Source organism: Crocodylus porosus, unplaced genomic scaffold, assembly GCF_001723895.1.
Source record: "Crocodylus porosus isolate Cpor-Errol unplaced genomic scaffold, CroPor_comp1, whole genome shotgun sequence".
NCBI lineage: Eukaryota > Metazoa > Chordata > Crocodylia > Crocodylidae > Crocodylus > Crocodylus porosus.
Window position 1 is genome coordinate 66,685,340 of NW_017728918.1, and position 15,252 is coordinate 66,700,591.

The 15,252-nt window shown below is 44.1% G+C and overlaps 1 protein-coding gene across 4 annotated transcripts in view; it reads left to right on the plus strand.

Moving 5' to 3' along the window:
* The window catches only part of MRAP2 (melanocortin 2 receptor accessory protein 2), a 44,492-nt gene extending 38,479 nt beyond the window's left edge, over positions 1-6,013 (plus strand). For 3 of the 4 annotated variants that reach the window (XM_019537688.1, XM_019537689.1, XM_019537691.1), the window contains one exon: positions 4,742-6,013. In XM_019537688.1, coding sequence (XP_019393233.1) covers positions 4,742-5,135 — 394 coding nt within the window. In that variant the 3' untranslated portion in view covers positions 5,136-6,013. Of the gene's footprint in view, positions 1-10; positions 139-4,741 lie in introns of those variants that run through there. The other variant, XM_019537690.1, reaches the window with a different exon arrangement.
* The last annotated feature ends 9,239 nt before the right edge of the window (positions 6,014-15,252 follow it).

The following is a 15,252-nucleotide window of genomic DNA, read 5'->3' on the forward strand; positions in this document are numbered from 1 at the left end:
AAGATGAAATACTAATCGGCTTATTAATTTTTCTGCAGATTCCATCGTGATTGGATTTTGGGTCGGTCTTGCAGTTTTTGTCATTTTCATGTTTTTTGTACTGACCTTGCTGACGAAGACTGGAGTGCCACACCAAGAGTGAGTATGATCCATGTGCAACAGCAGTACTGTGGGCTGATGAAAGACTTCTCCACCCTGACAATGGTGTCTTTCTTTCTACTGCGTTGTTTATAAACAGCATGTTTTCTGGACGGTGTTACCCAAAATTTTACTGGTTCCTAAAACAGTGTTTTCATACTGTTCAGTTGATCTAGTCCAGTGGTTCTCAACCTTTTTTAGACTCAAGGCACCTCTTAGAAAAGGCTCGCCTTTAGTCAGAAAAATAATATAGCACGTTTTCTGTTGGAAAGAACTTGGAAAGATCATAACAGGTTAAAATGCTTTTAACACTGTGGATTCCTACTTGAAATATCTAGGTTTCTCAGTGCTAACATTATGTAGCACCCTTGAAGTACTCTCAAGGCACCCTAGTGTGCCGTGGCACCCTTGTTGAGAATCCTGGCCTTGGAAAGATCTGACTTCTGATGAAGACTGCCTCACTTCTTAAATTACAGCTGACCAAATAACAAATGCTTGTTTCTGTGCAGTTGCAGCATATAGTGCCAGTGCAGATATTATATCACTCTCCTCCCCTCCCACTTATTCTGCTTTTTGTTCATATGGCCAAGCATGGGGCAGGAACATATTCAAGAATCTTGTTCTCTGAGCTCCTCTGGGAGTGTTTTTTTTACTGTGTATTTTAATACCCTGCTTTCTTATGAATCAGAAATGCAGAAGAGAAGGGCAAAGAGTGCATGTGCGCACACACATGTAACTTTCCAAATTTCTTATATGAAAGTATGCGTTTGAGACTGTCAAGTTTTGATTATATTCCATTAAACTTCCACATTGCATGGGTTGGAGTACATAGAAGTCATAATGATACCTGCCATGGACTGCAATAGTGAAACATGAATGATGGCAAAATTCAACGTGAAGTTGCTACAGTGTAGATGCTGCCTAAGCTAAGGCAGTTGTGGCATCTGGCTTGTTGCAGGGAAAATTGAGCCCTAAATGCCTCTTTTGGGCTTTAGGGTAACATCTAGGAACTCATGGCACTTACAGAATTCCATCAGTGCCTAAGTTTGTGCAGCAGCAGATGCACACCCACCTTATTTCTGACTGCAGTGATTTGTTATAAAGTGTTATGCCTATGTTTCTTGTAGGGTTTGATTCTGGAGACCTGTTCAGACCAGATCTAAACTCCTTCTCTCCCCCAGATCCTTTTACCCAGTATCTTAGTGGTTAGAGCCTTTGCCCAGAATGTGGGAGATACAGGTTCAAGTACCTTTTCTGCTAGATGGTGTGGGGTGGTGTCTTGTTGAAGCAGTTATATTTTAAAATGGCATAAAATCTTCATTAGTAATGGGATTGGAACCAGGTATTCTGCCTCCTTGGGTGACCACCCTAACCGCAAGTTTAATTCTTCTGATTTTTGCCACTGAATCGCTACTGCTCAGGAAGGGGCAATTTTTCTGTGTGGGCCAGTGGCATGTTGGGGGGCGGGGGGGGCACTAAGCTGCGGCACAGAAGTATAGGAGTGGATATTGGGCTTTTGGCTCCCCCCCCGACTCAGGAGGTACCAGTCACCCATGCTTGAAGAGGATCATGGCAGTATATTTGAGTCAGATGAGTGATTCTGTGTTACCTTTATTTGAACACCAAAGACGGGGCTTATACTATCCCTCTCTGGTATTTCCTGCTGGCTAGTTGAGGAGGCGACTACTTAATGTGCTGGCTGTTGTGATGTCTGTTGCTATCTGCTACTAAGGGCTTGATCAGGAAAATAATTTCAGAGCAGTTTTCATTTGTAGCTGATGGAGCCACTTAGCTTCCAAAGCTTTTGCTCATATAGAGCAAACTTAGCCCTAACTCCTTCAACCGAAAGGAGCCAATCTTAGGAAAAGTTCCCTGCTTCATGCCACAATTTCCTGGATGCATAATTAGCAGGGTGTGGAAGATGCTTATTTAGTTCATTTAACTGGCTTGGTGCTAATAGGTTTTGCAGTCCCTCTCCTATTGCTAAATCAACTCTGAAATTAAACATCCAGTGCGAGTGCCCCAACATGAAGTACTTTAGATTTCCATTCAAAAAATAGTTACTCGAACAGATGCAGAAGGTGACATGAAGGCTGCAATAAGAGCTGAAACGAGAATTATTTTAAAATTAGAGCTAATACTTTCAGAAGCTATTTAAACTTAATTTCCCAGTTCTGTGCAGCTCTGCTGCTCCTGTTACAGGCATTCTAGGCGTCTGTCTGTCTTGAGACAATAGACTTGAGCTGAGCGAGGCATCAGCTTGCTCAACTTCTGGGTGTGGCTGTAGAAGCCCAGTCTCTTCTGCACACGTTTGAAAGTTGTATTGAACAATCCTGAATATGGTGTAGGGTTCTTCCTAAGGCCTCTTCTTTCCTCAAAGGCCTCCAGTCCATACTTAGAGACATATTTTATTCTGAATTGAAAGAGTGTATGTAAACAGGTAAAAGGGCCTGCTTGTTTAAAAGTCGTCGGTTCTCACAGTTTCCATTACTTGGTACCTTTCATGGGTTATGTGAGCACAGTTCAGAATAAAGATCACAATCTGTTTCTGAGCAGTAGTATTGCTCCTAGGTGTCTGGTGTAGTAGATGAGGACTTGACTGTGAAGGATGGAGTTCTGGCTTCCCTTTATAGGGGGTAGATAGACAAATAATACTGAGTTTTAAACGGGTAAGAGGGTGGTTATTGCATGTCAACAGATCCATTGTAACTGGTTTTTTGTCTACTGTAACTGTGGCATGTGGAAGCTAAACTGCAGTTTCATTTTTGGTAAATTGTCTACCTATTGCAGAATAAAATAAACACAATACAGTTGCTGTGGTTCTGTCCTTCCATCTTTAATGGTTATGATTTGCTTGTTCTAGGGAAGAGAGATTAAACTTCTTAGGCCAAATGAGAGGTGCTAGGCCAGTCTTCAGGATGGATTGAGTCTGCACACTGGTCCCATGTGCTAGATTCAGTGTACATGTGCCCAGGACTGGCCTGGAGCACTGCCAGCAGTACATGCCTGGGACTGGCCCCATGCTCCCTACGCATGTATGTGCTACAATGATGCGCAGGTCCAATCTGGGACAGCCTAGCAGCACCAGCAGCCAGATGAGAGGGCTCTGTGGGCCAGATCTTTGAAACCCCTGCTCTTGAACAGATAACTTGACAACTTTATCTGCTCCACTTCCCCCAATTCTTTTCTCTTTCTTAGATATTTGTGATGTTCTTCCTACTTCACTTGCAGATCTGTTTCGTTCTGTTAACATGAGATGCAAATTTCTGTTCTGTTACAGAAAAGCTTTTTCTCAAAAATAGTTTTAAAAAAAATCAGTTAAGTCTGGATAGCTCCAACTGGACTTCCCAGGAATCCTGCAAAAATTTGGTGTTTTTCCTCCCAGAGTCACGTGATGAAATTAAAAATGAAAGTCATATTTAAACAAATGTTTTAGCGCTTGTAGTTATGTAGAAAGTCTTTAATAACATGCATGCTAAAAGGTCAAAAGCCGGAAGGCCTCGAACACACTCCAAAATGTGTTTTAAACTTCTATGACTCAACTCAATTTCTTGGGGTGTTTTTGCTTTTTGAAAGGTTGGCACCCATAGAGGAGACTGGACTGTTCAGTTACCTTGTTGACTGTCTTTGTCCTGTATCCCTGCTATGTCTTGCCATGGTTCCTGTTCTTAAAAGTCAGTACTGTGTCTAAGTTCATTGGAGCCATCCTCTCTTATTTGAGCCACTATGGGCCTGCTGTAGCCAAATAAATGAGCACAGTGGGTGGGAAGGGGAGGGATGTTTGGACTGTGTGGAGCCATAATGAAGTGGAGCATTTGGGAACACATGGCGTCTCAGGGGGACCAGGTGTTTGGACTGTGGGTGACGTAGGCTACCGCACGTCCCCCACAGTGTTCCTGCTGTCTCCATTTAGAAACTTCTTCACCCGCTGAGTAGAGCCGAGTCTTTTTCACTTGTATTTTTTTTGTTTGTTTTTTACTTCCTTTGGAGCTATGGGGGGGATATTTGAGTACAACGTGCTTGAATGTGTTTGTCTTATCACAGCTGTGCCTCTAGTGAGAGAGCTCTGAGAAGAGCTAGAATCAGTATGGATTTCTATTCTTTATGATTACATGTATATTCTTGAATGTTCTTTGAGAGCACTAGCTACTACTTCCTTTTCTTTGTGTATGTGGTTTGATTGGTATTTCCCTTCTTCACTGGACCTCTGATGGCTCAGGTTCCATAGTGGCTTGTTCTGTATATAGAACACCATTAGATATGGACACATGGGGTTTCTTAGGTCTTGTAAGGGGAGCAGCCTGTCTCAGTTGCACGTTTTCTTTGGAGCAGGAGATCAAGCGGGGAACACAGAGTATGGAGGGGAAAGCAGAGTGGCAGATTGTGTAGAGGAAGGGCGTTGGTTGGAGTGTGGGGCTGATCTGTGGTATGTCTGCTATAGAGGCTGGCCCTCGCTGCCTTTAGCAGAAAAATTGGCATGTGTTCCCAACTTTGAGAATTTCTGAGGTAAAATTTGATATTCAGATATGGGCATTTTGAAGCCTAATAGTTGTTTTTGTGTGGTTATTTTTTATTAATAAAAAATGCTTTTCTGTCGTTTTAGCAACACTGAGCCTTCTGAAAAGAGATTCCGCCTGAACAGTTTTGTGGCAGACTTCGGAAGACCTCTAGAGTCGGACAAGGTTTTTTCTCGTCAGATTGCTGAAGAGTCCAGGTCACTTTTTCATTTCTACATTAATGAAGTGGAGCATTTGGACAAAACAAAACGAAGTCACAAAACTCCAGGTCTGGACAGTAATATCTGCTTCCAGGAAGTACCTAGGAGCAGTGGAAGGTTTGAGGAGGAGTTGAATTGTCTTACAAAATTTAACATCCCTAATTTTGTGAACACTGATCAGAACTCCTCACTTGGAGAGGATGATCTTCTTATTTCGGAGCCACCAATCATTTTGGAAAGCAAATCGGTTATCCCAGCCTCGCATCAGATCCTGAATTGAGAATTCTGAATTTAAGCAAAATGTCTTTATAGCTTCCACTGTTTTAATAGGCTTTTTGGCAACTAAGATAAGTTATTTCTTCATATTTGATGCCCACTTTTTTATCATAAATATTGAATTCGTTCATCAAAATCCCTTTATACTAAAATGAAATATTCAATATTTTGTGTCCAGAGATTTGCATCAAGTTTGTGATGGGTGTTTCCTTATGTTAAAACCTTGACATTTTGGTTCTTTGCTTGCTAGCTCTTTTTTAATGGGGGGGGGGGGGGGATTATGCCTAGTTGCCTACTGGTATTGGGACCTGCTAACATGAGATCAGAGTAACAGATTCTCCTTTTGAAGATGGGTAGTTGGAGGACTGCACAGCTGGCAGAGTTGCTGGATTCTGGAACAAGCTTTGTGTGAAACGCAACAGACGCATTTGTTTTTGAAGTTGTTCCTCTCCCCCAGGAGGGGAGTTTACATTGAAACATAACCAACATAATGGAAACTTGCATAGTGTTTAATCCTAGAAGCTGCTGAAACCAAATTTACTAATCCTAGAGAGAAGCTGCCTTGCATATCATATGGTTTGGTTTCAGCATTTAGAAAATGCTGTCACCATCTGCTGCTGGGGGAAAAATAGGCATGCCCATATTTTACAGTATTTCAGCTTGGTATTCTTACAGTTGTCAGCAGTCTGGAATGACGGTGTTTTACATGCAATTAATAATTTAGTGTTGTGGATCTGATTGCTGGTACAAGAAATTGCATTTTGTTAACATCTCATTCAAGGGAGAAACCATAGGAAATGGGATCAAACTATGCCTATCTTTTTGTTTATAGGATTGTGGGTATACCCACAGCCAGGTATTAAACTGTACATAGCTAATAGATTACTACTTGTTGTTTGTGCTTTTAGTTGGGAAAAGCGACACATGCCTGCACAGCAGTTGCAGCAATAGTGTGGACCTGTGCTAACTTGTTTGATAACTTTTGCAGAACCATTCACTCGCCTACTTGCACCAAATTGAGGAGACTTGATTGGAATATTTTTGACCTTTTTAAAAACACTAGAAAGTCCAGGGGAATTGCATATGGTTCTTAGCTGATGGGTAGGACTAAAGTTCACTGTCAGAGTTGTAGAGCTCTACAGGATTAAAAGAAGTCTAGGAAAAAGGTAGGTGAATACATGTTTAATTTTATCCATGGTGGGGGGTGGGGAGGAAGAAATGGTGGTGTCTTGGCAGTGGGAGACTGGAAAAATGTTGCCTAAAGCTCCTGCTTTACATGCACGTTCTGCAGCACCTAACTTCTAGGTACCCAGGTGCTTTGAGGAATTTACTAATGATGCAGGTTGGGAAGCTGAGAAACTCCCTGTCCAGATACCTCCCTCACACAGTGATCAAGTCATCTTCCATCCTTCTCTTGGGCATATCAACAAATTCAACTCCCAAAGCCTTGGAGTAGGAGCTCTCATTTCTGCCACCTCAATCATCCTTTTCACATACTGCTGTTTTTTACTTCCTGAATGTATTTATCCTCAACCTTCACTAGGCTGAAGTGCTGCAGTCACCTAAAGGTGTGCTCTCCAGCCAGTGTGTGATAGGGGGGCTGCTGCTTTGCTCTCCTTGCTCTGAGGCAGTTTGGATCACTGCCAACATGCCCTCTCCCCCATAAAAGAATAGAGGTCATTGGTTAAGCTGTCAGCCTAAGCATGGCAGCCTGTTCGAAGAGCTTGCCTTGGGAGCAGCATTAAAGATCCACTGTTTGTGGGAAGTGGACAACTTGCTGCCCTGGGGAGAGGAAAGAGTGGGCATTTCAGGATGCGAGGGAACTGGGGCAGCAGACAGGTCAATTTGCAGGCCCCTTCTTTGAAGAGGAGCCTTTAAGGTAAGCTCTTTACTTTAACTAACCTACATGTATTTAGCACACATAGTTAAAACTGCAGTCAGACCAATACTTTAACCCCTTGTTCAGCTAGAGTCCAGAGCAGGTGGGGAGTTCTCTAAGGAGTTTGTCTGGAAACTTTCACCAGCTTACAGGAGAATGTTATTAGGGAAGGTCTGCTTAGAAAGAGGGTTAGGAAGAGAGGGCTGGTAGATTTTAAGATCCAGGGAGATGGCTGGAGGACTCTTATGCCAGAACCACTGCCAGCTCTTCCTCTGCTTGCACCTGTGAGGCATCAGTCTAGGCAGGACTGCTCACTGTTGAGGCTTCCACCTTGATCCTGGTTTGGTGCTGTGGAGTCTGTGGCTTGTGGGTTCTTCCAGTGACAGCCAGGTGGGGGAGTGCCTGTGCTATAAGCAGTGCCTCCTAATAGTGTCCCTCAGGGAGCAGGCAAGACTGCTACAGGAGAAGGTGGCAAGGCTCTGAAGCATCCTTCACTGTGAGGACTTTATTGATTCAGGGCAAAAATAGTTTTCATCTTTATTAAAGGGAAGAAGGAGAATTCAGGGAACTACTACAACCATGTCAGCCTCACCTCAATCCCTAGAAAAAGTGTGCAGCAGGTCCTCAAGGAATCCATTTCTAAGCACATGGAGAAGGTGATTAGGAACAGGGAAAGGGATCTTGGAGTCATTATGGACTCCAAGATGAACATGGGCTGTCAATGCTAGACTGCAGCCAGCAAAGCCAACCGCACCTTGTCATGCATCCAAAGGTGCATCTCAGGCCAGTCCAGAGAGGTGATCCTCCTCCTCTATGTGACATTGGTCCGGCCACAATTGGAGTACTGCTTCCAGTTCTCCGGGCACTGCACTTTAAGAAGGATGTGGCCTGCTTTGAGGGTTTAGAGGATGGCCACCCACTTGGTTGGAGGGCAACAGGACAGGCCCTATGAGGAGAGGCTGAGGGACCTGAACCTGTTCAGCCTCAGCAAGTGGAGGCTGAGGGGGGATTTGGTGGCTGCCTACAAACTCATTAGGGGAGATCAGCAGCAGATAGGAAGGGTCCTATTCCCCCAGCAGCACCTGGGGTGATGAGGGACAGTGGCCAGAAGCTGCTGGAAAATAGGTTGAGGTTAGAGATTAGGAGGCACTATTTCACTGTTAGGGTGGCTAGGATCTGGAACCAACTTCCTAGGCAAGTGGTCCTCGCTCCTACTTTAGGTGTTTGTCCAACCTCTTTTTGAGTTTACATGTCTGGGGTCGTGATCCCAGCGTGTGCTCCTGCCATTAGCGGGGAGATCAGACTGGATGATCTGTTCAGGTCCCTTCTGACCCCAAACTACTATGAAACAGTCATGATGGATTCTCCAAGAGCAAGTCATGCCTGACCAACCTGATTGCCTTCTATGAGACGACTGGATCTGTGGATGTGGGTGGACCAGTGGATATGATACCAAAAGCCTTGCTAAAGTCCACATACATGGTCTCCCACAACATACTTCCTTTGCTTGCTTGTAAGGATGGGTTGGATGAATGGACTGTAAGGTTGATAGCTGGCTGGATCATTGGGCTCAGAGGGTAGTAGTTAGTAGCTTGATATCTAGTTGGCAGCCGGTATCAGCTGGAGTGTCCCATGGCTTGGTCTTGAGGCTGATTTTGTTCAATGTTTTCATCAATGACCTGGAAGATGGTATGGAGTGCATCCTCAGCAAGCTTGCAGATGACACTATGCTGGGCTGAGTAGTAGATGGAAGTGGAGGGTAGATCTATGGTTCAGACTTCAGGTAAGTGGAGGATTAGACCAAAAGGAATCTCAAGCTTCAGTAAGGACAAGTGCAGATTAGGGATTGACTGGTTAAGCAGTAGCTCTGCAGAAAAGGACCTGGGGGTTAGAGTGCATGCGATAAGCTGAATGTGAACAAACTGCCCTTGTTGAGAAGAACGGTAACAACATACTGGACTGCATTAGTAGGACTGTTGCTAGCAGAATGAGGGAAGTGATTTATTTATCTTTGGCATTGGTGAAGCCACATATGGAGTACTGTATCTGTGTCCAGTTTTGCCCGCCACCCCACAGATGTGGACAAATTTAGAGGCAGTCCAGTACCAGGCAACAAAAATTGTGAGGGGGCTGGAGCACTTGACTTCTGAGGTGGGCTTATTTAGTCTGGAGAAGAGAAGACTGAGGAAGGATTTAATAGCAGCCTTCAACTACCTGAAGGGTGGTTACAGAGAGGCTAGAACTAGACTGTTCTCACTGGGGCAGATAACGGAACAAGCAGTAATGGTCTCAAGTTGCAGCAAGGGATGCTTTTAGGTTGGATATCAGGAAAAACTTTCTCACTAGGTTGGTAGTAAAACACTGGAGCAGGTTACCCAGAGGTTATGCAATCTCTATCCTTGGAGGGTTTTAAGACCTGACTAGATGAAGCCGTAGCTGGGATCATATAGCTGGATGATCCTGCTTTGAATAGGGGTTGGACTAGATCAGTGTTTCTCAACCCATGGGTCACAACCTGAAACAGGTTGAAAAAATATATTAAAGGGTCATGGACAAACTTTTAAAGATGGGTTGATAAACTTTTTAAAAAAAATGGATTCTCCTTTTTATAGGAGAAAAACATGGAAAACGATGGCTTTTCTCCTGCAGGCTGGCAGAGTTCTAGCCTCAAGGGGTGCTTGCCTCCCTCCCCCCCTCACCACACACACCCACCCCCTTCCCCATACACTGGGGGGCTGGGGCTAGGGGGAAGTGGGTCGGGAGTGAGGGGCACTGTGGGACTAGCCATCACTGTGTACAAATAGGTTGTGATACAAAGAAGGTTGAGAATCACTAGATGACCTCCTGAGGTTCCTTCCAACCCTCATTTTCCATGGTTTGATTTCTGTGCTGGGGAAATAAGAGACCAGATATAATGCTACCTGTAGCTGGATACAAGTTGCATGTGACACTGCAAGACACCACTATAGAGAAAATCTTGTTTCCATTTTGATACCATTATAGAGAACATACATGCACCTCTGTCCCCCTCAACTCTTGTAGAATCTGCCTGCTGCCTTTCACATTGTCTTTGGAAACAGAAGCACAATACTTTTTGTTTATGTATTTGGTGGGAAAAATATGGGTAAAGTAACTTTTTCTAGCGGAAGAGAATAGAAGCAAACACCAAGCTGTCATAATGTTCATCTCGTTACTAAATGCATGGCTGGCAGACATTCAAATATATATCCATGATGGGTGGGGTGTAAGCACTTGAATTAGAGTGATGTGAATAAAAACGGAATCGCACTAAATGTGGAACAGATGGGCAATGTGCCTTAGCATTACATTCAAACGTTTTGACCTCACCACAGCTCTGTCAGTCATGGAGAAGTAGGGCTGGAAGGGACCTCCAGAGGTAAACTAGTCCAACCTTTTGTCTGAGGCAAGGTCATCCCTATCCAAGCCATATCCCTACAACTATAATCTACATAAGGCTATCGTCAACCCTGATACGTTGACCTAACATGTTAACTTGTCACAGGTAAAGCAAGGGAACCACAACAGCCAATGTCCTGCTTCTGTAAGGTGATGTCAGTATATGCTCAAGAGGTTCTGGCTTGAGAGCTACACCCCTGCTACAGAGGAAGGCAAATCACCCTCCAGTCTGTACCAGTCTGACAATGGAATAAGATTCTGACCCCAAAGTGATCAGTCCAATTTATGAGCAAAGGGTCAAGACCCTCTAGCCAGGAGCTTCCAGCTTAGCTCCTAGCTTGAGAATTGGCATGCCCCAGTTTAAATCCCCAGCCTTATCTGTAGCTGGCACCCAATGCTTCAAAATCTCTACTTTCATCCTCCAGTGCTTCCATTCACCGTGTATTGATAGTATTAGCAATTATTAAGTATGAGGGGCTTATGCTGTCTGTCTCAAATTTGATTAAACAAACACAACAGAGCATGAATAGGGAACTTGAAAAGTATCTTCTCAGTACATTATACAGCAAAATAATTATGTGATTTTTAGATCTTTTATATAAATTGTTCTCTACCTGGGATGTCTTAGGTGTATATTGACATTTTTATAGAAGCAGGACACTGGCTGCTGTGGCTTCCCTGCTTTTACCTGTGGCAGGCTAGGGTGTCCTATGTTGCATCAGGGTTGATGGCAGTCTTATGTACAGTTTAGATTATGGTTCATATGGGATGGTTTGGATAGGGATGATCCTGCCTCAGGCAGTGGGTTGGACTAGGTGACTTCTGGAGGTGCCTTCCAGCCCTACTTCTGTGACTTATGGTAGAAGGGGGTATGCTGGCTATCTCAACAAATAGCTACAACATCAGGTACAGTTAGAAAGATGTTTTTAGCTTAATGATTGTACTAATTGATCAAGTAAAAGTATCCCTCCATTCTTAGCAAAGGGAAGACTAATTGCATCTTGCAGTTCTGCTCAATGGTAAATATTTAACTGTGTAAAGGAACCCTGAGAAGTCAATGGCTGCATACATTTATTTCTACTGCAAGAAATTTCTTCCAGTAGAAAAACAGCCTGGGATCCAAATTTGTACAAATGTTCCTCTGGCCCTTTGGCTGGAGAACTTGACAGGCAAGCTGTCTAGCCAGGGAGCAGTAAAGGGCTTCCCTGCAAGTCAACCCTGCCCTTGGGGGAGTCCATTTCTTAACAGCATAGGGCGGGGCAGGCTGTCAAGTGACAGTTGGCATTTGAAAAGCAGTAACTGCCACAGAAAGCTGGCAGGGCTGCCACTGTGTGGCCCCCCTTCGCTCCCCCTGCCCCCCTGCAAGGAGAATGGCAGGAAGTGGGGCATTGTCACATGGAGAACAGCTCCCTGCCCTTCCCTCCCTCCCCCCTTTGCTCTTGCACTCCTTTGGGGGTGACTCAGAGGCATGCATGGAGAGGAGGAAGCACTCAGTCACTGTGGCAAGGCTTCAGGAGCATTGCAGCATTGTGCACCAGCCTACCTTGCCCCATGCTGCTCTGGCAGCAAGGCTCTCATTCCTTGCCACTGCAGTACAGCTGTCTGCCTCACCCAGCACTGTTCTGAGTGAGCTGGGTGCCATGGGTGGTAAGGGGAAGTTGGTGGAAGTCAGGTTTGACTCTTTTAACCTCACTCCCAAAGTGCTGCCTGACCATTCAGCTGGGCAGTGAGGGCAAGCCAGTATGATGCCCTGCTGCATCTCAAAAGCAGGGACTGCTTGGCAGGGAATGGTGGTTGCTGCTCCCCTTATTGTCCAGTCCACAGGGAACTGGGAGCATGAGGATGGGACCTCCCCCTGCACCTTCTCTAGATCAGGGTGACATCAGCTTCACTTCTGGTCTACAGGAGGCATTAAACCCAGGGCAAAATATAGATGTTCAGTCTCCAGGGAGCAATTTAACCCCAGTTATTCCAGGGTTATGCTTTTCCCAGAGTAGTCATTGTTGCATTTTAACCACCATCACCCACAGAATCATTGTGCAGTAGGAGACCTAGCAGCACTGAAGAACATGACCTACCACAATCTACTTTTTGGATACGTTTGTTCCTTAGAGGAAGGTTTAAAACAAGGTACTCTTAACTTTAGGGGAATGATTTACTGAACAAGATTAAGCCCTTCATATATCTGTCCATCCGTAATGCTTTTGGAACACTCGGCTCGGCTGCCGAAGCAACAGATCGGAGTGCTCTGCAGAGTGCTACCATGACAGCAGGGGGGGCGGGGGGGAGAGAGAAGGTGAAATCAGCACCACTGCTCCCTGACCCTGCTCTTCGGAGGCAGCAGCAGCAGCATGAGGTGCTGGTGGAGGGGGATGATTGGGGGTGGAGTGAAAGGGCCTACCCCTGCTGCTCTGTTCCTGCCATCATGGCAGTGCTCTGTTATCCTACTCCCACCCCTGCTGTTTCCCCCAGCCTTGGAGGTGGAGGGGGATGGAAAGAACAGCTCTGTACCTGCTGTTATGGCAGCGCTCCGCTGTGGGGGGGGGGCGCATGGCCAGGTGGGGAGTGGTCACAGCATGGGGCAGTGAGGAATGCCATGTGCAAGCTTCCCCCCTACCTCCTCTACTCTGGGGAGGCAGCAGTGTTGTGGGGTGGTGGGTGGCAGCACTCTGTCTCTATTTCCCCCTCCCCATCATTCTTTACAGGCAACTCAGTAGTAATTTATAATTTCTATAATGGCTAACAGCCTTCCTTTTGTTTTTCCAAAATGAGGGGCAAAACCAGTACGCTTCTCCAAGTACTATCATTCCCTCTTCCTTCTCTGGCCCCATCTGAAATCTGGTGTATTTCTGTGCTCATCTTGGTGTCAGTTACCTTGCACCAATGTGAGCAGGTGAGGGTGGGGTGTCACGGACTGCATCCCCTCTTCCCTGGCTCCTGCTGCCCCAGGCTGTAATGCTCTCCTTAACTTCCACACTGCAGGGAGCAGTTTCAGACCCCAGGGCTGCATAGTTCCACTAGGCAGAGTGGCATGCTTGAGCTAATATTTCTGAGCTTGCAACTGCAACACATACTACTGGAAAACTTACCCACACTTGGTAAAACCCAGCTCTATGCAATGAAATGAACAATCCTTCTAGTCTTAAGCATGAGAGTAGGGAAGGCAGTCTGAAAACCCTGCAACTATTTGTGCTTTTGCTTTCTTCGACAGACTGTCTTTAGTTAAGCATAGCTTCCACAATGAGACTGTCTACTCTTTTCCTGTTTTGCTGCCTACTCTATTCTTCTGTGCTACAGCTTCCATCTCTTGAAACACTTCATGAGCATTCATCAAACTTTGAACTAGGTCAGTGAGTCATCACTGGGACAGCTGTTTTCTGTCTTTTCTAAAGGTTCCAAAGGTAACTCAGTCAGTAATATTTTAATGTAATGTATAACATGGAAAATTCCCCAGAGCTTGGGAAATGGCTGACAATATAAGAATGCTTATAAAATACATGTAAAGTTTGGAAAAGGGGGAGCATTTTTAAGAATCTGTGCATCCATTTACAATAATAAACAGCAGAGAATGTATGATAAAGCTGTATTAATGATGCAGAAGTCTTTCCTAGTTTCTAATGGTACTGAAAGAAGAATAAAACTCTACAGAAAATACCATCCTTGTAAACATATTTGAAATGGATGAAAGTTTGATACTAAGGCCACTTTCAGAAGATTTTACAGTATGAGCCAAAGAAATGTTAGGTGTGTGTATTTTTTTTTTTTTTAAATCAGCCTTTCCCCTGCTGCTTATTCTTGAGAGAGATTATTATAACAAATAACTATGACTGATTTCCCCTCCCTTGCATAAAGTCCACATTTTAACTTAGCTGTTGAAGCTAAAGGCCTAAATATGTAGTAGTCTATAAAACAATAACTCTGTTCTGTCACCCTAGCTGTTCCTAGTTATAGGAAAGTGCTCTGGATGTAACGTCAGCTGCTGTATGTGACAGTGTTGTACCCTCTGTCAAGTGTCAAGTTCTTTCCCTCTTCCGTATCCAAATACATGGTTCTTTCAGTGTATGTGTATTCAAATAAATACATGCAAAAATTAGACATGTGATTTTTTTTTTTATAGTGTAAGGTAAACAACATATACACACAGGGGAATATTCTCAAAAAATATTAATTATAAAATTTGATTCCTGCCAACAAGACAAAACTGTCTAGAACTACACAAGATGAATTCAGATGTCTGAGAACTCTCATTTGTGTTAAGTGCCTGGTTAGAAATAACATTAAAATACACCTTTTGATGAACGAGGAAGCAGGGGAGTGAATTGATAGTCCTGAAGGAATAAGGGCTTCCAGCTTAAGGCAAAATCCCAAGCTGTCCTGCTGTTGGTCACCTGTCCCCAGCAGACCTGCTTTCTAAACACTAAGAGCACTGAGCTTCCACAGGTCAAACCAATTCTGGAGCACTTCAGTATATTAGCAGAAGCCCTTGTATAATTATAGTCAAGTTACATAAACCTCCCCCCCAAATGCTTTTATCTTTTTTATGTATTGTCTATATACATATTACAATTATTGTTCTGAGGATATAAATAATACCGATACATTGCAACTTACACTATGAGTTTGCTCTTTTTGTTAACTGAAACATTTCTCCACATTGTAAAATAGTTGTATTATCATCATTGCAAAATAATTCAATGCTTTTATGGCAAATGTCTATAAAGGAAACAAGGGTAGATTGAAACCATCTACTTTTCAATATTTCATTTACAAACATGAGAACTTACAGATTAAAAAAATACATTTACTCTTAATATTTTATATACAA